General features: G+C 39.1%; 1 protein-coding gene across 6 annotated transcripts in view; it reads right to left on the reverse strand.

Annotated features, from left to right (window-relative positions):
- Positions 1-23,240, reverse strand: part of LOC138751634 (adenylate cyclase type 2-like) — a 650,763-nt gene that overhangs the window by 379,551 nt on the left and 247,972 nt on the right. For all 6 annotated transcript variants that reach the window (XR_011350095.1, XM_069914176.1, XM_069914177.1 and 3 more), the window contains exon 2: positions 16,341-16,851. Coding sequence is in view for 5 of the 6 variants with exons in the window: in XM_069914176.1 (XP_069770277.1) it covers positions 16,341-16,538 (198 nt within the window). In the remaining variant the exon portion in view is untranslated. The remainder of the gene's footprint in view (positions 1-16,340; positions 16,852-23,240) is intronic.

The following is a 23,240-nucleotide window of genomic DNA, read 5'->3' on the forward strand; positions in this document are numbered from 1 at the left end:
GGCTGTATCCACTTCCTTTTGTAGGGAGTTAAGCTCAGGGGTATTGGAGTCCCCATACAAGACCATGATGCAGCCGGTCACCACACTTTCCATCAAAGAGCCATAGAAATTTGCCAGTGCTTCCAATGTCATGTTAAACCTCCACAAACTCCTGAAGAAAGAGAGGCCCTGAAGTGCTTTCTTCATGATACCATTTGAGTGTTGGGTCCAGGAAAGATCCTCCAAGATAGTGACTCCCAAGAACTTACATTTGCTCACCCTCTCCTGTAATTCTCCAATGATCACCTCTGTTTTTAGGTGGACATTCAGAGGCTATTTACACTCAGCTTCAGATTTGTTTGTTGGGTGGGAGATGCTGAGAGTAGTGGTGGAAAATTGTTTATCAAATTGGAGGCTGGTGTTAAGTGGAGTGCCTCCGGGGTCAGTACTGGGTCCAATACGGTTTGTCATATATATTAATGATCTAGATGATAGGGTGGCAAATTGGATTAATAAATTTGCAGATGATAAAGGTTGGCAGGGTTGTGGACAGTGAGGAAGGTTATCAAAGCTTACAGGGTGATATAGGACAGTTAGAAGAGTGGGCTGAAAGATGGCAGATGGAGTTTAATGCTAATAAATGTGAGGTGCTACATTTTTGTAGGACTAATCAAAATAGGACATGCACGTTAAATGGTAGACAATTGAGTGCAATGGAACAAAGAGATTTAGGAGTCACGGTACATAATTCTCTGAAAATTGAATCACATGTGGATAGGCTGGTGAAGAAGGCATTTAGTATGTTGGCTTTCATAAATCAGAATATGGAATAAAGGTTGTTGGGATGTTATGTTTAAATTGTATAAGGCATGGGTGAGGCCACATTTGGAATATTGTGTGCAGTTTTGGTCACCGAATTACAGGAAGGATATAAACAGTATAGAAAGAGCACAGAGGAGATCTACGAGAATGTTGCCTTTCAGGGTTTGAGTTACATGAAAAGGTTGAGCAGGCTGGGACTTTGGAGCATGGAAGGTTGAGGGGTATTCAAAATAAGGGGACAGATAGAGTCAATGTGGATAGGCTTTCTCCACAGAATGGGGGAGATGGATAGAGAATAAAAGGGGAAAAGTTTAGGGGAAACACAAGGGGGAATTTCTTCACACAGAGGATGGTGAGGGTATGGAATGAACTTCTGGCAGTGATAGCAGAAGCAAAATTGATGTTAATATTCAAGAAAAGGATAGGTATATGAACGGGAGAGGTGCAGAGGATTATGGGCCAAATGTAGCTCGGTGGGAGATTATGTTCAGCACAGACTAGTAGGGCCAAACTGGCCTGTTTCTGTGCTCTAAATGGTTATATGGTTATAAAATAGTCTAAACCCTCAACTTGCTGGTATAAAATGATTCAATGGTAGAACTATTCACATTATTCCTTTTTTGTGGGGACATTTAAAATGAATTTGATGATTTGAGTTTGAAGGGGTGAGTTCCCCTCAAACTCACTCCCTCAAACTCACTCCTTCATTAAACTCCAGGATGAGATAACATTAGGATCCTTACAGCTTAAAATCAATCTACTAAATGATTAGTTTCCTCAAGGTGCCCTGCATTTTTTCACTTCCAAACTTCAGAGAATAATTTCCTTTGTGCATTGTCTAATGAAATGAGTTTATAATTGTAAAATGCATTTGATATCTGTATGGTTTCATTCTCCCTTTATATCTTCTTATCCAATTTTGTGATTTAATATATTTTCCAGTTTTCTGCCATACTTTCAGCACACATATTTCCTTGTGTAACATTTTTCTTTATATAAGATTAGATATATTGTAAAATTACCAGAATTTCCAGACTATCACAGTTCAACTTCAAATCACCATTTGCAGCATAAAATATGCTTTTATTCCTCTGAAGGCAGAGATTTGTTCAGTTTTGGAGGAAGAGAAAGCTTAGTCAGTGTGACCCAATTAGGACATGGTTTACCAACCTAAGAAATCAAAATACATTGACAAAGCAATTTGAATTAAATTACAGGAAATTAAATATATTTTTGCTTTTAAAGCTAATGTTTAGTAACATGACAATGCAACCTTGAAGTAACTTCATTGTCATTAGGATTTTTCAGCTCATTATTAATTTTCCTTGCTTGACCTTGATAGAACAATGAATACAAGCGAGATACATACAGACATACAGCATGGTAACAGCCCCTCTTCCCACATGAGCCTATGCCACCCAATTAGCCTACAATCTAGGTACATTTTGAAAGGTGAGAGGAAACCAGAGCACCCAGAGGAAACCCACGCAGATGTTAAAATCTTTTTTTCAATATTTTTATTAATTTCATTTAGCAAATGTTACATAGGTAAATAAACACTAGTAGAACAATAGTCAAATTTATATGATACTCATGTCAGGAATAACAAAACCTATGTTACATTTTAAAACATGCAAAAAAAAACTAGCTAAGCTACAAATTCGACCCCCTACCAACTGTTGGCAAAATAAATAAATAGTCCACTATCTGATAATAAAAAAAACAATGAGGTCAAGAATCAAAATTAGTTAAGCTTACAAATTTGGGAAATAATTAAGGAAAGAACTCCATCAAGAAATAAAGTTTATATTCATTATAAACAAGACAAACAAGCCATCATATTGGACAGGTATTTAGAATGAGTGGGAGGGTCAGCATCTTTCCATTTCATTGATATGACCCCTCTGACGATCAGGGAAGTAAAAGCTACTACATAGGATTGTGAGGAATTCAATATCGGATCATTGGCCCCCAAATATTCCTAACAAGACAATAAAAGGGGACGGAGCCAAATTAGTATTAAGAATAAAGACAGTGTACGAAATACACCTTCCCAATAATTGAGAAGAGAGGAAATACACCTTCCCAATAATTGAGAAGAGAGGAAATACACCTTCCCAATAATTGAGAAGAGAGGAAATACACCTTCCCAATAATTGAGAAGAGAGGAAATACACCTTCCCAATAATTGAGAAGAGAGGAAATACACCTTCCCAATAATTGAGAAGAGAGGAAATACACCTTCCCAATAATTGAGAAGAGAGGAAATACACCTTCCCAATAATTGAGAAGAGAGGAAATACACCTTCCCAATAATTGAGAAGAGAGGAAATACACCTTCCCAATAATTGAGAAGAGAGGAAATACACCTTCCCAATAATTGAGAAGAGAGGAAATACACCTTCCCAATAATTGAGAAGAGAGGAAATACACCTTCCCAATAATTGAGAAGAGAGGAAATACACCTTCCCAATAATTGAGAAGAGAGGAAATACACCTTCCCAATAATTGAGAAGAGAGGAAATACACCTTCCCAATAATTGAGGAGAGGAAATACACCTTCCCAATAATTGAGGAGAGGAAATACACCTTCCCAATAATTGAGAAGAGAGGAAATACACTTTCCCAATAATTGAGAAGAGAGGAAATAACCAAAACACATAATACAATGAACCATCTTCAGTTTTACATTTAGAAGATGTTAGGATAGAATTTAACCAATCTGGTTTTGGAATAGTGGGCAAGATGTTAAAATCTAAAGAAAACAATGGCATTACAAAGATATGAGGAGGTCTGGCAAATCAGGTAGTGTGCACAATTCAGAAATCTCAACTACCATTTTATTTTTTCAGTTTCCAGTAAATATAATCGGAAAACTGTGCTATATCATTTCTTTTTATAGCTCTAGCGAACCCAGAAATTATCTGGCATTTCCTCAGACTTAATCACTGTTTGTCTGGTTCATGCTACAAATTCATTTCTTTCTCCACGGTGCTGTGAAATGTTCTTCCTGTACATTTAGAAGCAGGTTGCTTGTACATTGCAGCGTACAGAGTTTATCACTCAGAAAACTATAGCGAATCTCTTTCAAAAACAGTTCAGTGGTTCCCAAGAAATTGATGTTTCTTGAGGATGTGCAGGAAGACACAAGTTTTAGATTATAGCAGCAGTAATGGCAAAAAGAGAATGTTGAAGTTTGCAAATATATGATTGCGTTTATTATTACAGCTTTATTTTTCTTGGAGTTTGCTCAATGCAAGCTGCCAGAGAAAATGTTCATAGATTTTTTTAAAACTCCTAAAGTCCACATGGGCAATCTATTTTGAACTTTCCTGTTGCAACAGGAACAAAAGTTTGCATTGTTTTATACACTCAAGATAAACTATAATGTACAGCAATACAACTATTATACAAATGGCTCTGTCTGCTGTGATATAACAGCCAACAATAAAAAAGCTATCCAGTGTTCACAACATCCAACAATGTGGCCAGCAAGCTAATTTCAAACAACTTGCTGGTTATGATTGTAGCATCTGGTCAGCACCAAGCATTCTGTTCACTGGAAAACTACTGAAACTTCCAGACCATGTTAAGAGAAGCCAATTCCAGCTGATGTTAGCCTGTACCTTTTGAAGAAACCAGGCATTGTGCTTAGAACAGATGCCAGGTTCCATTGCAGAATCGAAAAGGATCCAAGAAATGGAAAGGTGGTGCAATATGGTCAACTCACAGTATTTTGAACATTGCACAAAGTGGTGAAGGAAATGCAAGGGAAAAATGCACACTTAGAAAGCAGATGGAGCAGACATCAACTTCATGAGAAGTGAATGAAATGCCACTAGAAGTTCAATAATTTGAAAAAGTGGTTAAAGTTCTGTGGGTCAGCACAACATTGTGGGTTGAAGGCTGGAACTGTGCTGTACTCTATGGTAAGACTATATACCACCATTATTGGGCATTACCCAATGCACCACATGGCCATAACTCAGCAAACAAAAATACTAAAAAAATCATCCTATCCCCAGTCAACATCTGATTTTCACGCTGTGAATGGATTCAGAATGCACATTTTACTTCCAATCAAATTGCAAGAACCCACACCACAACCTTACCCTTGTATTTTCTTTATTTCAGATACAGCATGAACTGCAACTACCAAGGAAGACAAAGCCAATAAACAATATTACTGGGTTTAACACTCCCAGATGCAAGACATGGTACTCTGCATAATTCAAAAGCTATTAACCATAACCATATAACCGTTTACAGCACGGAAACAGGCCATGTCGGCCCTTCAAGTCCGTACCGGTTCACTTGAACAACTCCACTAGCTCCTCTGCAAACTCCTGAGGATGGAAGACTAAATGAATATCATGGAATATTATGTTTTATTACAGGACAATAAATCTTGAATTCACTACCTGTTGTGAAAGAACTTCTCTCAGACTAAAGTAGCCCTCATCATGAGAGAGTGTTTTCTGGTTTTCTACTCCTTGTTCAAGCACAGCATTCTTCCTGCCAGCACCCTACCCATTTTGAATCTGGTGATGAGTTCTGCTCCCATTATTCTAAACTCAGGGATGAAGTGCCGGGATCTCTGCTGGGGTAGATGCTAAGGATGGTATCTGCTGATATATGGTGGAGCACAAAACACAAGCGACTTGCAACCTGGAGAGAGATGAAGGACAGCTCAGGCATCAGCTAACAGGGACTATGCATTCAGATAAGAGCACTGACAGGGCCACTACAGAAGGAAGCAAAAGGCTGGATGACTATACGCTTGAGCAAATGGGAAACAAAAACTGCAGCTCCTGGAATCTGGAGGAAATCAGAAGGTCACGTAGCATCTATGGGAAGAAACAGTCAGTCAACGTTTAGGATCGGGACCCTTTATTAAAGTAGGAAGGGGTGATACCAAGTATAATCAAGAAAGGGAGAAGCTGAGATGTGATGATGGGGTATTAGATAGAAAATGGGGGAGGTGAAGAGACAGGAAGAGGAAGAGACCACTGGGCAGGAGTACATTTATAAATTAAGAACAAGGCTGGGTAAAGAAGAGGTGGAAACAATGGAACAAGCTAGAGATGGGGTTACCCAAAATTAGAACAATTCATGTTCATGGCTTTGGGTTTAGGGCTGTCCAGGAGGAATCTGTTGTTTCTCCAGTTTATGTTTGGCTTCAGCCTTCGAGTGGAAGAGAATGAGGACAGACAAGAATGCTGATGGGAATTGAAATGGTTGGGTACTGAAAATTCAAGTTTAGATCCACAGACAGAATACAGATGTTCAATAAAGTGTTCACTCAATCTGTGATTTGTCCCATGGATGTAGAGTAGGCTACATCAGGTGAACAAACAGATTAGTTGGACAATGTGCAGGTAAAACTCTGCCTCAACTGGAAAGTCTGTTTGTGATCTTGGATGGATGTGAGGGACCATTTGAACTACTGAGATGATAGCCAGAAAGCTTGTATTCATTGTCAAAAAGTATTGTACAGATTTAGAAAGGTATTTATGTGCAATTGGATCTCCCTCTTACCCACATAACTTAACCATGCTTTACATTTTTCTTTAGTTCCGTAATTAATTTTGTATCCTAACTTAGCCATTGTCACTACTTTATCAATTAGCATGACTTGGGGAAAAATCTTAATAAGAGATTCCCGTTAACCACTAAATTAACTCAGATTGCTCTCTGATAACTTTCTCTCATATCAGATTCATGTTTGCTTAATGCTATATAGTGACCATTCGCCCATCGATGGCTACCGGCCATGATTGTCAACCTTCTATAGGAACTTCATCGAGAGCATCCTGGCCAGTTGCATCACAGTGTGGTACAGTTGCTGTAGAGAAATTGATCAAAGGCCAATCCACAGGACTATAAAAGAGGCTGAGAAAATATTTGGAGTCTCCCTGCCCCCTCATTGACTTGACCTACAGGCACTCCCCAACTTACAACGGGGTTTTGTTCTAGCAAACCCATCACAAGTCCAAAAAAAAATCATAAGTTGAAAAAGTGCTATTGCATTTAAAGGCTTACTGCCTTCATGCTGAGCAAGTATCTGGAGTTTCACTCCAGAGTAGTTGCTTTCCTCTTTTTCCTCTCACCAGAAGCAGGAGACACGCATGGCATGATGGGGTGCTTAGGTACGTTCGTTATCGCTACCAAGACTACAAGCATGGGTGAGTCAGCATCGCAAAAAAGTAGCGTACTGCATATTGTAAGCACAGGAACAGATCGCAATTCAAAATTGAAAGTATGGATTCAAACATCGTAACTTCGAAAAATCGTAAGTCGGACTGTCATCGTAAGTGGGGAGCACCTTTACTGGGATTGTTGTCTGAGGAGGGCGTGCAAAAATCACTGAGAACCCCTTACACCAATGCACACAGCACCTTTCAGCTTCTCCCGTATGGAAAGAGATACAAAGTATCAGAACCAGCACCACAAGGCTGAGGAACAGCTTCTTCATACAGGCAGCGAGAATGCCGATAGACCAATGGAACTGCTCAAACAATCTGAGGCTTTCATATTCACGAAACAATATTTATTTATATTTATGAAATACCCGGCCTGTGTGTGGGTTGCCGGCCTGTGTGTGGGTTGCCGGCCTGTGTGTGGGTTGCCGGCCTGTGTGTGGGTTGCCGGCCTGTGTGTGGGTTGCCGGCCTGTGTGTGGGTTGCCGGCCTGTGTGTGGGTTGCCGGCCTGTGTGTGGGTTGCCGGCCTGTGTGTGGGTTGCCGGCCTGTGTGTGGGTTGCCGGCCTGTGTGTGGGTTGCCGGCCTGTGTGTGGGTTGCCGGCCTGTGTGTGGGTTGCCGGCCTGTGTGTGGGTTGCCGGCCTGTGTGTGGGTTGCCGGCCTGTGTGTGGGTTGCCGGCCTGTGTGTGGGTTGCCGGCCTGTGTGTGGGTTGCCGGCCTGTGTGTGGGTTGCCGGCCTGTGTGTGGGTTGCCGGCCTGTGTGTGGGTTGCCGGCCTGTGTGTGGGTTGCCGGCCTGTGTGTGGGTTGCCGGCCTGTGTGTGGGTTGCCGGCCTGTGTGTGGGTTGCCGGCCTGTGTGTGGGTTGCCGGCCTGTGTGTGGGTTGCCGGCCTGTGTGTGGGTTGCCGGCCTGTGTGTGGGTTGCCGGCCTGTGTGTGGGTTGCCGGCCTGTGTGTGGGTTGCCGGCCTGTGTGTGGGTTGCCGGCCTGTGTGTGGGTTGCCGGCCTGTGTGTGGGTTGCCGGCCTGTGTGTGGGTTGCCGGCCTGTGTGTGGGTTGCCGGCCTGTGTGTGGGTTGCCGGCCTGTGTGTGGGTTGCCGGCCTGTGTGTGGGTTGCCGGCCTGTGTGTGGGTTGCCGGCCTGTGTGTGGGTCTGCATGTTTTGTCAGGTTGTACTTGCGTAATTAGATGACAACAAACTTAACTTGCGTCTTCTGTTACTGTACTGTTCTTCACCCTTCACTTTTTCTTCTTTGCAGTCTTTCTCACACCTTTCCGAACTTTCTACTCTCCCTGCTTTCATCTTACTTTTGCTTCTTTTTCCCTCACTCATTTTCTTTCTGACACTCACACATTGCCTCTCTCACACATTCACCCCCCCGGTTCTTTGATAACCTGCGTAAGCATTGGCAAAACACTTAAGACACACAATTGATAATTTATAACAAACATCTTCTTATTTGGCTTGGCTTCGCAGACAAAGATTTATGGAGGGGGTAAAAGTCCACGTCAGCTGCAGACTTGATTGTGGCTGACAAGTCCGATCTGGGACAGGCAGACACGGTTGCAGCGGAAAATTGGTTGGTTGGGGTTGGGTGTTGGGTTTTTCCTCCTTTGTCTTTTGTCAGTGAGGTGGGCTCTGCGGTCTTCTTCAAAGGAGGTTGCTGCCCGCCGAACTGTGAGGCGCCAAGATGCACGGTTTGAGGCATTATCAGCCCACTGGTGGTGGTCAATGTGGCAGGCACCAAGAGATTTCTTTAGGCAGTCCTTGTACCTCTTCTTTGGTGCACCTCTGTCATGGTGGCCAGTGAAGAGCTCATATAACACAATCTTGGGAAGGCGATGGTCCTCCATTCTGGAGACATGACCCACCCAGCGCAGCTGGATTTTCAGCAACGTGGACTCGATGCTGTCAGCCTCTGCCATCTCGAGTACTTCGATGTTAGGGATGAAGTCGCTCCAATGAATTTTGAGGATGGAGTGGAGACAACGCTGGTGGAAGCGTTCTAGGAGCTGTAGGTGATGCCGGTAGAGGACCCATGATTCGGAACCGAACAGGAGTGTGGGTATGACAATGGCTCTGTATACGCTAACCTTTGTGAGGTTTTCCAGTTGGTCGTTTTTCCAGACTCTTTTGTGTAGTCTTCCAAAGGCGCTATTTGCCTTGGAGAGTCTGTTGTCTATCTCATTGTCGATCCTTGCATCTGATGAAATGGTGCAGCCGAGATAGGTAAACTGGTTGACCGTTTTGAGTTTTGTGTGCCCGATGGAGATGTGGGGGGGATGGTAGTCATGGTGGGGAGCTGGCTGATGGAGGACCTCAGTTTTCTTCAGGCTGACTTCCAGGCCAAACATTTTGGCAGTTTCCGCAAAACAGGACGTTAAGCGCTGAAGAGCTGGCTCTGAATGGGCAACTAAAGCAGCATCGTCTGCAAAGAGTAGTTCACGGACAAGTTTCTCTTGTGTCTTGGTGTGAGCTTGCAGGCGCCTCAGATTGAAGAGACTGCCATCCGTGTGGTACCGGATGTAAACAGCGTCTTCATTGTTGAGGTCTTTCATGGCTTGGTTCAGCATCATGCTGAAGAAGATTGAAAAGAGGATTGGTGCGAGAACACAGCCTTGCTTCACGTCATTGGAATGAAATACTGTAGATAAGGTGGACTTAAGGGAGAAACTGATAATATTGTCTAAAATGACCAATAATCTTGATAATTGAGTAGATTTTGGGAATGTGTGAAGAATGTCAGAAAATGAAGGAGAATTGAAATGGAGTAAACCACCAAGAGGCGAAAACAGGTTGTATATATCAATATAAGCTTTTACAATGTGAAGATTAGCACCAACAAATATGGATCCCTTAGAGAGAGGGGTGAAACTTGTAAGGGGTGGTCAAAAAAAGTTAGAAAAATTAAGTGTGTTGTATCTGTTATATACTGAGGAAATATGGTACTATTTTATGCTAGAGCATGAACACTAACACTGTAGGAGCCAATCACACTTGAGAGAGGTGCATGCGCAGTGAGAGACATTGTATTTACATGTGACCCAGTAGCTGGATGTGAGTAAAGAAATGTGCTGTTAAACTTACAAGCCTTTCTAGTGTTTATTAAGACCTCCAATGGTACAACCCAGACACAACATGGTGGCAGTGGTGGGATTGATCAAAACACACACAATATAAAAAAAATTATAATAAACATGGAGAGAAGGTAACAAAGAAAAAGCACCATTATCTAATCACCAGAGCTGGAGATGAAAATGGCAGCAGCACCGTTGCACCCAGTCATGGATGGGGAAGCCGATGACATCATAGAGGCTTTTAAAAAGTTCAAGCAGAAGTGCAACCTGGCATTCAAAAGTTTCCTCAAGGGAACCACACTAAAGAAAAAGGTTAGTTACATCCTTCTTTGGAAGGAGGAGCGAGGACTAGACCTGTTTAATAGCTGGCAGCTGGCTGAAGGGGAAGAAAATAACCTAGAAAGGATATTTGAAAATTTTCCCTCTCATCTGGAACCACTATCCAACTACAGAATAAAGCGATACGAGTTCCAGAGATTAAAACAAGAACCTGACGAGTCAGTAGATAATTTCCTCTCAAGGCTAAAGAATATTGCTGCAAAATGCAAGTTCAAAGAAATAGAGGAGAGAATAGTAGACCAACTAATTTGGGAAAGCGCTCATCCCCAAGTGCAGAAAGCTCTCATAGGAAAAGACAGCTTGAAACTAGCAGATTCCATAGACACAGCTAGGGCCTTCGAGGCCACAAGTTGGCAAATGCAATCCCTCTCCGTGCAGGCCAACACACAGCAGAGCTAAAAGGGTGATGCCATAAAGCGCACACAGAGAAAGCCCAGACATCCAAGAACTGTAGCGGGTGCGGCAGACTACACCCCTTCGAAGGCCACAAGAAATGCCCCACGTATGGTTCGAGTACAGGATCTGTGGAAAGGTCCATCACTGGGAAAAGATGTGTACGTCAGGCATGAAAAAAGAGAGAAAACAAGAATACAGAAGGAAAGTACATCATGTCCAGGGAAGCAACAGCAGTGACTCTGATACACCGATGGTCGACATCAAAACAATACTCTCCATGAGACATCTAAGAAAGGGAAGGGATGAAAAAGTGAACTGCACACCGTGATCCAAATGAAAAGAAACATCAGAAACAAACAGACACTATTCAACTTGAAAATAAAGTTGGACACTGGATCACAAAGCAATGTCCTCCCACTCAGACTGTACTCTCAGATGTTCCCCAAGAACATGGTGAACGGGTACCCGGAAGAAGGCATACTAGAAGCCGTAAATGTCATGCTCACGGCCTATGGTGGCCCCATGATTAAAAAACTAGGAAAGGTCCAAATAAAAGGCATATGTAAAGGAATGAGCATCATATACACATTCTTCATGGTTGATGCCAATGGACCAGAAATCCTAGGCCTGAATAGTTGTCAAGAATTACAGTTAATCTCTGTGAACAATTAGATCAGGGAGAAGAAAATGTCCAGAGGATCAATAGCGACTTCCTGCTTGAGCAACACCCTCCAATCACAAGCAAGGCCAGGCTCACATACATGTACCCTGAATGCTTTGATGACACAGTCAGGTGTTTTGGAAATTTCGAATACCACATAACCATAGACCAAGAATGCAAACCAATAATCCATACTCCACATAAAGTGCCAATAGAGCTGAAACAAAGGCTAGATCAGGAGCTCAAAGAAATGGAAGAAAAACGAGTGATAGCGAAAGTGGTCGAGCCAACCGACTGGGTGAACTCCATTTTAATAAGAGACAAAGGAAGACCCTCAACTTGCTCTTCTGTCACTGTGAGCAACACCCTTGAGAGCGACATGATGTCCCCGGCAGAGCTTCTGAATGGCAGAAAGTAAAAGACAACCCTGCCAAGCAAAATCTGTCCACCAGACGACCAAGAGGAAATAAGAAAGTTGACCAACATAAGAGGGAAGTTGTCAACATTACAAACATTACCAGAACTGTTCATAGGGCAGCATGTGCATGTTCAAGAGCCAGTGATAAAAACCTGGAGTCCAGCAAAGATGGTTAGAAAAGCTTGAGACACCAATGTCATTCATCATTGAGACAGAATCTGGCAGGGCACCTGAGATGAAACAGTATTCACATTCACACAACAACAGATGTGACACCCAAAAAAAATCCACCAGAAGCATCAGCAGCTTTTGTAATTCCAACTTAAACAGTTGCAACAAGGGCTACGAGGTGGAGAAGCAACATCCTATCACCAGCACGATTCCACTGTAAAGAATATACAACTGAAAATGTGCAAATAGAATAGTTAATTCTTAATTGCAATCGCAGATAAAGAAGCAGTAATGATTTTTTAAAAAATTTAAAATTTAATAAATCTTTAAAATTTTAATAATTTTTTTTAAGAAGGAGGGATGTTACATACTGAGGAAACCTAGGATTATTTTGTACGAGACCATGAACACCAACACTGTAAGAGTCACTTCACACGAGAGTGATGCATGCGCAGTGAGAGGCATTGTATCTATATGCGACCCAGTAGCTGGATGTGAGTAAAGAATTGTGGTGTTAAACTTACAAGCCTTTTTAGTGTTTATCAAGACCAATGGTACAGCCCAGACACAACAGTATCTATTAATATAGTAGACATTTATAGAAAGAATGGGGAACCAAGTATTTACTTAGAGTGAGGAAGTACAAGAAATCAGAGTACATAAAGTATTAAGATGATAAAGTAAGTAGATTTGATGGTCTGTATACTGACAATGCAAAGGGATCTCTGTAGGGGAAGTGGTTCCATTGAATATTGTGCTTATTGATGATTATGGAATGGTCCCTTGGGATGGAAAGTGAGAAACACATCCGTCACTAAAAAAAGGAGAGCAAAATAGTGCACCAATCAGCCTGATGGTAGTGTTCAGCTTTTTCTCTCTTCTGCTCTCTCACCTATGAACGCTTTCCTATAGACCTGTGCTCCTTTCCCACTCCACCTTCCCTCCTGTTGGGCACTATCAGTTGCCCCAATAATCACAAGGACAAAGACTGAAGAGAACAATAGGCTTTATTGTACACAAGACCCGAGCTGGCCCGGATCCAAGCTAGGGAAGTGCAGGGAAGGGAGAGGTGACTCGACCTTTATGGCCTGGGTCCAGGGGAGAGTGTCATCAGGGGGTGGGCCAGCCTGAACCTTTACCGGCCAATGAGTACATACAATCTATATCATTACACCTCCTCCCCTACTTTTCCATTCAGATGTTTGCTTGTTTTCTGCCCACACCTTTATGAAGGGCTCAGGCTCAAAACTTGTACATCTTCGCTTTCTATGGTCTGTGTGACCTGTTGAGTTTCTCCACCACTTTTGTGTATTACACTTACCCATATGGAAGCGGTTTGCTATTTCCCTTGAAGGCCCACAATGAAGCAGATATGAAGCCTAATATTAAAGTTTTCATTGCTCATTGCAGGAATAGCAAGTAACAATGGGAGATGAATCTTAGGCATGCAAGGTCTGACTGCTTACAACAAGGTTGGAATGTTGATTGTTCACTGTGGCTTACAAGGTTTCACCCAATCCACATCAAGAACCGAAGGATCAAAAAGATAAACTACTGGAACTGTGATTTGCAGAGCACAGCAGTTGCTAGAAATCTTATATAAAAGAGAATTCTGAAAATACTCAGCAAGTTGTTACATCCATGGAAACAGATAGAGAGGGAAGGTGGTGTTTGGGACTGTTGACCAATGGAGAAATTGATTTTTATTGTTTGAGGTGCCTTAAAAAAAATAGCTGTTTCAGCATCTAATTTTCAGTCCCTTTATTTTGTTAGGTCATATTTTCACACAGCAGTTTTTCCATGCATTAAAATATGGTTGCTCCTTCACTGGAATATGGTTATATGGAGGTGCCTTAAAAAATAGCTGTTTCAGCATCTAATTTTCAGTCCCTTTATTTTGTTAGGTCATATTTTCACACAGCAGTTTTTCCATGCATTAAAATATGGTTGCTCCTTCACTGGAATATGGTTATATGGAGGTGCCTTAAAAAAATAGCTGTTTCAGGGTCTAATTTTCAGTCCCTTCATTTTGTTAGGTCATATTTTCACACAGCAGTTTTTCCATGGCTTAAAATATGCTTGCTCCTTCACTGGAATCTATCAAATCTACCATGTTACTTGCATAGAGAAATATTAGGTTAATATTAGTCAGGGCTCAATTATTTCTAGCATCATTAGAAATAAAGTTTGGCTTTGTATTTGAGTAAGATTCAACAAAGATCGTGGCATGTGTAATGTGGAAAGGTGATGTAGAGATTAGTATTCAAAGGTGGCATCATGAGTTGAAATCTTGTATCTATTTAGAAAAAATAAAATATAGACTATGTAAAGATATTTTTTTAAATATTGAAATGTGGGATCCATAATGAAAATGTATGGGTCTTAGTATATGTTAACTAAGATATTTTAATTATTTTTAATTACTTTTTATAGATGTTATTTTGAGGTATGTTAGATTTCGTATAAGGCTCCATTAATTTGTAGAAATGGGGGTAGTTTGGGCTTTTTGGGGGGGTTGGGGATGTCCATTAATTTACGAGTTTAAGATCATCTATTTTACTAATGTATTTTTGAAACAAGGGGGCTTTTTATATTCTTGTTTGATTGTATTATCCTTTTTTTAAATATTACAAATAAAGTTTTCCCCCAAAAAATGGAGGTATCTTATTTTTTGTGGTGGGGTATATCACTGCTTTAGAAAAGGTAATCCTGCGGAATTCAGTAAAAATACTAATGATATCAAGGTTTCTGAAAGAAACGAAAGTCTTTCAGAAGGTGATAATCCATTGAACATAGCTGATTCTCAAACATTCTCACATGACTATGTTTCAATCACACTTTTAAATATTAAAACTTTAAATATTCCGGTGAATGGTGAATATAAACAAATCAGATTTCATAAATTTGGTAAATCTTTTGTGTTGCTCTAATGAACAGTAATACTTTGAATTTGCATTGAATTTGTATTGTTTTAATCAAAGTGTACATTTGTTTGCTTTATTTATCCTTACAAATTTTTGTCCTTTTTTGCACAAGCAATAGATGTAGGAATGTGGAGTTTTTTAGCATGTGCTAGAATGTTGCACACAATAAAATTGTTCTTTGACTGCTCCAAATGAATTCTGACTGGCTTAATCAGCTAATGAATATTGAGGGCCAATGGAATCCATCTGGCATTTACTCCAAGTGCTTACAATTTTCACTATTACATTCACGAGCATGCTAATTGGTGGCCTTGAGTTATAAGGAGAGATGGGATAGGGTGGACATTTTTCTCTGGAGCGTAGGAGACTGAGGGAGGGCTTTTTCAAAGTTTATAAAAATCAGATGAACGTAGATAAGGTAAACAGTCATAAGTTCCTTTTCCACGGGCACCCTGTCCCAGGAATTAACTGGGAATTTACTGGGACAGGGCCCAATAGAAAAGGAACATAGACTGAATGCCCGCGTCAAATGATGTCATTTCACGCTGGAGATTAACTGCCTCTACCTTTACTCGTATCCCAGTTGAGGGTGGCCCAGTGGAAATAGCACAAAGGACTTCCTATCCCAGGACAATGAACAGTCAATTAACTGGGATGCCAGTGGAAAAGGGGCTTTAGTCTTCTGCCCAGGGTCGAGATGATAAAACTAAAGGGCAAAGATTTAAGGTGAGAGAGGAAATATTTAAAAGCAACCTGAGGGTTGCAATGAACTGCCTGAGGCAGTACTAAAGGCAGGGATAATTTTAGTAGATAGTTAAAAGATATTTTGACAAGTATATCAAGAGGAAATGTTTAGAGGAATATGGATAGAAAGCATGGTCAGCAAGGGCAAGATGGGCTGAGTGTCTTGTTTCAATGCTGTAAAACTGTGACCATTCAATTATCTATTACATTAATTAAAATAGAAACATCAGTAAAAATGTGTGAAGGGTGTAAAACATACAGCTTAAATGCTAAAATAAAATTAATACATTATCCTAATGACTTTTTAATATCAGGTAACGTACATTGAAATATTTTACATCTTAAATGTAGATATGCAGCACACTAACAGGCCATTTCAGCCAGTGCCGCCCAGTTACACCCAATTGACGTACAACCCCCCCAGTAAGTTTTGAACGGTGTGCAGAAACTGAAACCCCTGGAGAAAACCCACGGGGAGAACAGACAGTGCAAGATTCAAACCCCAGTCCCTATCGCTGGTGCTGTAACAGCGTTGCGCTAACCATGGCACTCCATTAATAGTAAATTATTTTACGAACAATTTCCGGTAACATTGAAAGATAAAGGATCTTACCAGCCCAGAAGCAAAGAAGACAGCAAGTAGTGATAAACAGGCTCCCATTACAATCAGGAGCAAGAAAACAATCAGAGGATGCTGCTGGCTCATGCAGTAATACGACTCGTACAGCCAGTCGGTTGACTTTTGTTTAGCTGGGACATTGTCAGTTCTGTTAAGCAAATAACGTCTTCTCCTCATTGCGTCTTGCCACATGAAATTCAGCAATTAAGCTTTCAACTTTCAATTAACTGGTACAAAGTCAGCAAGGTGCAGTTGAGCAAGCACTCTCAAACCATATCGCTGAAGCAACATGTTGAGCTGTGTTGATCGAGAAATAGACCAGGAGCGATGTGCGGAACAGAGGGTACACTCATCTCAATCAAAATGCTTCATCCTAGAGAACAGTTTCACCTCTAATAATCGATGGTAAACAACAGGAGCAAATGACTCGATTGATGAAATGCAACACGAGAAGCAGCCTTTTCTTTTTTGTCATCAACCTTCCCACTCGTCTGGATATAACAGCCTAGAAAAGAAGACATCTACAGTTATTTAACTCATTGCAACATCAGATGGAAATACATGCATGAAATGATAAAATGGATCGTAAACTAAATAGGCATTGAAGAGATTTCTTTGTTAGCCAGCAGAATAATTAAAATATTATCGAATGAACTGAACCATTTATGCAAGATTTTGTATCCTATGTATTTTAACTGTTTATTGTTTAAATTTATCCATACAATGTGAGGTAACTAAATAGGTAAAATACATAGGATTCAAAATCTTGTGTGGTGCAGGTTGCACGTGGAAATAAAGAAACCACATGACATCTGTACAGGGGATAATTTACTTGTAATGGGGGATGGTGGGTCATTTCCACAGCTGCTCTAAGAACCTAAGTAAATTGCAACTCATCCATCAACATTGCAGCTTTCAAACATTCATACCTCTGCTACTGAGGAAATATATCTTAGCACCTTTATGGGATACATATATTGGAGATCTTGAAAACAAATATCACAGGAAAACTGTTTCAGATTAGTAATCTGTCAATTTTCATTCCTTGTGCATTCATGCTTCCTTTTGAATTTTCTCTAATCAATTATTTTATTCTATTGATTTTATTTCATGAATCTTCAATTATATTTTTTCTGGAAATCCAGAATGTATGCAATTATTTTTTAATAATTACTTTTTTGTATATTTTATTTATTACTCAAAATAAAGCATACAATCAAAAGCTGAATACAAATATACATGATATTTTCTCTCCTGTAATCCCCCACCCCTCTCTAAACTACCCCAAAAAAAGAGAAAAAAAAAGAAAAAGAGGATATCAACTCATATAACAATCATCCAATGTTGCCATGGTTTGATGCAACACCAACAGCAAGAGAGAAAAAAAAACTACACTGAAACCTCATTAGAACGCGATTTGTTAATCCGTAGAATTGCTTATAGCGCTGGTGTCTGTGGACCCCAAACTTTGCAAACAAGCTGATTAAAATACTGAATACCAATATTAAAAGAATGTGCTTGCTTTCTTTCATTGAAATTGTTAGTTTATAGATAGTGGATTCTTCAAAAACTGATAATATTTGGGTTTGATTATCTGTGGACACTCTGACATATATGCATCTGTTCCACAACTCGGCTGTAACATGGTATGAAATCTTGGACCCCATCTACCACGTTCTAACAAGGTTTTACTATACTACAAATTTAAACCCATACATTTCATATATGGACTCCACACCTTGACAAAAAAGGGATAATTATTACATAAATTATACGTTATCTTTTCCAGTGGATTACAAGACCTCATTTCCATATGCCACCATTAAATACTTGGAAAAATTAGACTGATTTTAAGTAATAGCCAAACATTTTCTTGCCAGTCTCAAAAATGCAATTTGAAACTTATCTAATTTTAATTCCAAACTCGATTTTTTTAATATAACCCAATAAAAAATACCATAGGGTCAAGTGAAATTTTGAATTTAAATAAACCTTCTAAGAATTCCATAATTCCATTCCAAAAAGGTTTCACTGTCTCATTCAACCAAATAGAATGCAAAAAAAAAAGAACCAATGTGCTTGTGGCACCTGAGATATAAATCAGAAGAAATAAAGTTATATTTCTTTAACGTCTCAGGAGTTAAATAGAGCTGATGTATAAAATTATAATGAACCAATTTATATCTTACATTCACTAATTTCCTCATACTATCTTCACATATGGTTATCCAATCATCCTGATAAATAGAAATAGACAAACCTTTTACCCACCTAAGCCTAGATTTATTAATATCTGGCTTATACATCTCATGTTGTAAGAAAGCATACATCTCAGATATAAATCCCCCTTTACCTCCTTCAATAAGTAAACTTTCAAATCTAGATTGTCTAGGCAATTTTAGCATATGTCCAAAGTTATCTAAAAGTAAAGCTCGAACCTAATAAGTAAACAAGGTATTCGAAAGAATTCCATATTTCTCCTTCATTCTCGGAAACAAAATACCCAGCTTCATAACAGTCCTCCACCAACTTAATACCTTTTGTTCCCATATTTTCAGAAGCTGATTATTCACTGAAAAAGAGAAGTTTATTCTGATATAAAGAAGTTTTAGCTGAAATTTTACCTTCAGTACCTATAATTTCATTCTTCTTACTCCATAATTCCATTAAATGCTTCAACACTAGTAGATTATAACTCTGTAGAAGCTGAGAATTCCATTTATAAATAAAATGATCCATTCTTTGTTCACTAATCTGAGACAATTCAATCTTAGCCCAAATCAAAGGTTTATCCACTTAAAATATTCTATTAATAAATTTCAGTTGTGCCAATTCATAATAATGCTGAAAATGAGGAAGTTGCAATCCACCTAAAGCATATTTCCAAGTCAATTTTTGCAATGACACCCTTGCCATTTTAACTTTCCATAAAAAAGTTCTCACTTAAAAAAAAAAATCTTTTAAAAAAATTTGGGGACTCTACATAGAATAGACTGAAAAAGATATTTTCACACAATTATATCAAAGTTACTGGTAAATTTTTCCACCAATTTAAATCATATTTAATTTTAGACAATAAATAGAAATAACTATTATTATCATCTATTATAATTCCTAATTATTCTGATCAAACCACTTAAATTTTGCAATATGCGTACAAGATGAATAATCTACAACTCCAAAAGGCATTATTTCACTCTTATCCCAATTAACCTTATAACCTGACAATTCACCATACTGTTCCAGTCTCGCATGTAGATTCCCCAAAGATTGCATATGCTGCATTAGATATATCAGAGCAAAGTCTAAAAATAAATTTTTACTCATCTACATTCACCTTAATACCCTTAATATTACCATCTTGTCTAATCAATTGAGCTGGAGGTTCAATAACCAATGCAAATAGAGCTGGAGACAAAGGACAACCCTGTCTAGTCAATCTAGATAATACAAATGATCAAGATACTTTTCCATTTGTCACCACTCTAACCGATGGATTTTTATATAAAGCCTTCACCCAGCCAATAAAAAGTGGCCCTAATTTAAACTTCTCCAACACTTTAAACAAAAAAAAAATCCATTCCACTCTATCAAAGGCTTTTTCAGCATCTAAAACAACTACCATAGGTTGGCCTGATTACACCTGAGAAACATTAATTAAAGAAATCAATTTTACAATATTATCAGCAGAATACCAATTCTTAATAAAACCAGCTTGATCTACATGAATGAAATATGGTAAATATTTAATTAATCTATTAGCTAGAACCTTGGCAATGATCTTGTTATCTACATTTAATAAAGAAATCGGTCTATAAGATACCACTTTTAGTGGGTCCCTGAAATAAGGTTTCAATGCATCCTTCTTAGGAATAACCTTAATAAGTGCTCTAGAAAAGGAATCTGGAAAAAAACCACTCTCCATAGCCTGTTTCAAAATCTCCAACAAAGGAATTAACAAATCTTGAAATTCTTTATAAAATTCCAAAGTAAAACCATCCTCTCCTGGGGATTTCCCACCGGGCAATGGCTGTAGTGCTTCTTTAACCTCCACAACTGTAAAAAAAAGCATCTAAATCCTTAATCTCTGCATCCTTTAAAGATGGTAAAACTAAATCAGACAAAAAAATGTGTCAATTTTAGCATCATCTTCTGATACTTCAGAAGTGTGCAGCTTCTCATAAAATAAACAAAATTCATAATTTCCTGAGGACGATAAGTAATCAAAGCATCACACCTAATAGCATTTATTGTCCTGGAAGCCTGTTTGGTCTTCAATTGCCACACCAACACTATGAGCACATTCACCTAACTAATATTAATGTTTAGTTCTCTGCAATAACATCTCAAATTTTTGTTTGTAAAGAATTATACCATAACTTAAAGTTTTTTTTTAAAGTTTCTGTAGCATTTCACCGTACTTCTTTCTCCAGGATTTCTATCTCCTTCTCCAAGTCATTCAGCTCAGTCAATTTTTTTTTTTTTAAATTCTGGCTTTATAATAATCTGTTCCCTGAAATAAGCTTTCAATGCATCCCACAAAATAAATTTACTATCAACCGAACCCACATTTATTTTCAAAATTGACTCTATATGATCCCTCAAAAACTTAATAAAATGAGTATTTTTCAACAACATCAAATTAAATCTCCATCAATACACATTCTCCACAATCTCAGGACCAGTGCAAGCAAAGAATGACCAGACAAAATCCTACTTTTATATTCAGACTTAAAAATTCTTCTTTGCAATTGCGCTGTCACTAAAGAAATTCTAAAGAAATTCTAGAATAAGAATCATGCCTAGATGAATAAAAAGAGAAATCCTTCTCAGATGGATTCAAATCCTTTATTGGCTTAGCCTTTTTTGTTTTAACTATCAATTTTGGTTATCTAACAATGGATACAAACAACAATTAAAGTCACCTCCAACCAATACTTTACCATAAGCCTGATTTAAATTCAAAAAGAATCCACCATAAATTGTTCATTGTCTATATTGGGAGCATAGATGTTCATTAAAGTCCAGGTTTCTGAGAAAATTTTACAATCAACAATCAACAGCCTGCCAACAGCTTAAAAAACTGAATCACATGTAAAAGATAACTTTTTATGAATTAAAATAGCAATGCCCCTTGCTTTGGAATTAAAATAAGCTATAACTTGTCCAACCCAATCTCTTTTTAACTTTTAATGTTCTTTTTCAGTTAAAAAAGTCTCTTGCAAAAACACATTATCAACTTTCAATGTTTTAATACAAGTTATAGCTTTTTTCTTTTAATCTGATTATTAAGCCTGTTAACATTAAAAGTAGCAAAATTTAACTAGGCCATTACAAACTATTTGCAACCCCATAGTGGCAAAACACCCTCCATGGGTCATAACAAAGAACTCCTCAAAAAAAAACAAAGACCTCCAGAGAGAAACCCCCTCAAAAAAACTACAACAATACATATGTAGTACCCCCCCCCCCCCATAACACAGGAGTGGCAAATGTCATAAGGTGGCTGATGACTTCAGAAGAATTGGCAGTTGAATCACCACCCCCTGAACAAAACAAACCGCAGAAAATAATATAATAAAATCAAGTATTATACGCCACCTCCAAATCATGGTTAACTTGATTATTATCAATATCAATGTCAATCAACTGTTGAGTTTCCATTTCTCGTTTTCCATTCTTTCCTTTTGAGATCGACACAAGTTCTTTCCCGGATGGCTTGGAACTGGACAGAGCTCATCGAGCGATCAGAAGGAAACCACCGTGATCCAGCGCCATGATCCGTTGTGATTCGGTGTTTGCATTATCAGGATCGAGAGACAATTTTGAGGCTTGCAGTACAGAATGCCAGGCATAATCAGGGTCCTTTGATTGTTAAAAATAATAGAGTATTTTTTAATGCTGATTTGAGCCAAGCTGCTATGAAGCATTGTAAAGAATTTAATTCGGCTAAAGCTGTTTTGTGGAAGAAAGGTTACAAGTTTGCTTTTCATTACCCTGCTGTGTTTAAAAAAAAATTTGGGGGGTTATCAGGCTCAATTTTTTGATAATGAAGTTGAAGCTCTTGCTTTTGCCAATTCTTTGCCTGTTAATAAGCAGGGAGAAAACCAGTTTCCTCAACAACTTTTAATGACTACTGAGAATTCTACCTACCTTGAATGTAAAAACATTGTTAAATGTGTGTGGGATGGTAAAATCCAAAAATTGTGTCACTTGTTTCGTTGCTATTGCTTTAGACACAGTTGCTTATATTTCTGCTCTTATCCTTTGTGAACCACATTCCCAATCTCCTAGCTATTCTTTATTCATAACATTGATCCCATTTGGGGGGTACAATGCTATTGGTGTGACCTGTTCTTTTGGTTCCTCAATGCTATTATTTATATGCAAGTCTAAACAATGGTAGTAGGCTTCGTTGTCGTAACTGGATGTTGATCGAGAAGTAGAAAATTTTCCTGTTCCAGCTCTTTGTGTGACCCAAGTACACACTCAGTGCAGAACTAATGTGTTAGTGTAGTGGCTAGTGCAACACAGTTACAGCGTCGGCTACGAGGACCTGGGTTCGAATCCCATTCTATCTGTATGTGCTCCCTGTGTTGGTGTGGGCTCTGGATTCCTCCCACCGTTCAAAGCATATCAGGGTTGTAGGTCAATTGGATGTAATTTGGCGGCACTGGTTTGTGGGCCAAAGGGCTCTGTTATCATTCTGTAGGTCTAACTTTAAAATTTATTAAAAAAACAGAACATTAAAGCACAGTACAGGCCATTTGGCCCTCAATGCTGTGCTGACCCATTTGAAAATTAAGAAAGAAATAGGGATGAAGCTGAAAATTTCTCCACTTGGCACCTGACTCCTAGGCTACCATCAACACCAAATTCTTGGGGCATGAGTTA

This window comes from Narcine bancroftii, chromosome 1 (genome assembly GCF_036971445.1).
Source record: "Narcine bancroftii isolate sNarBan1 chromosome 1, sNarBan1.hap1, whole genome shotgun sequence".
NCBI lineage: Eukaryota > Metazoa > Chordata > Chondrichthyes > Torpediniformes > Narcinidae > Narcine > Narcine bancroftii.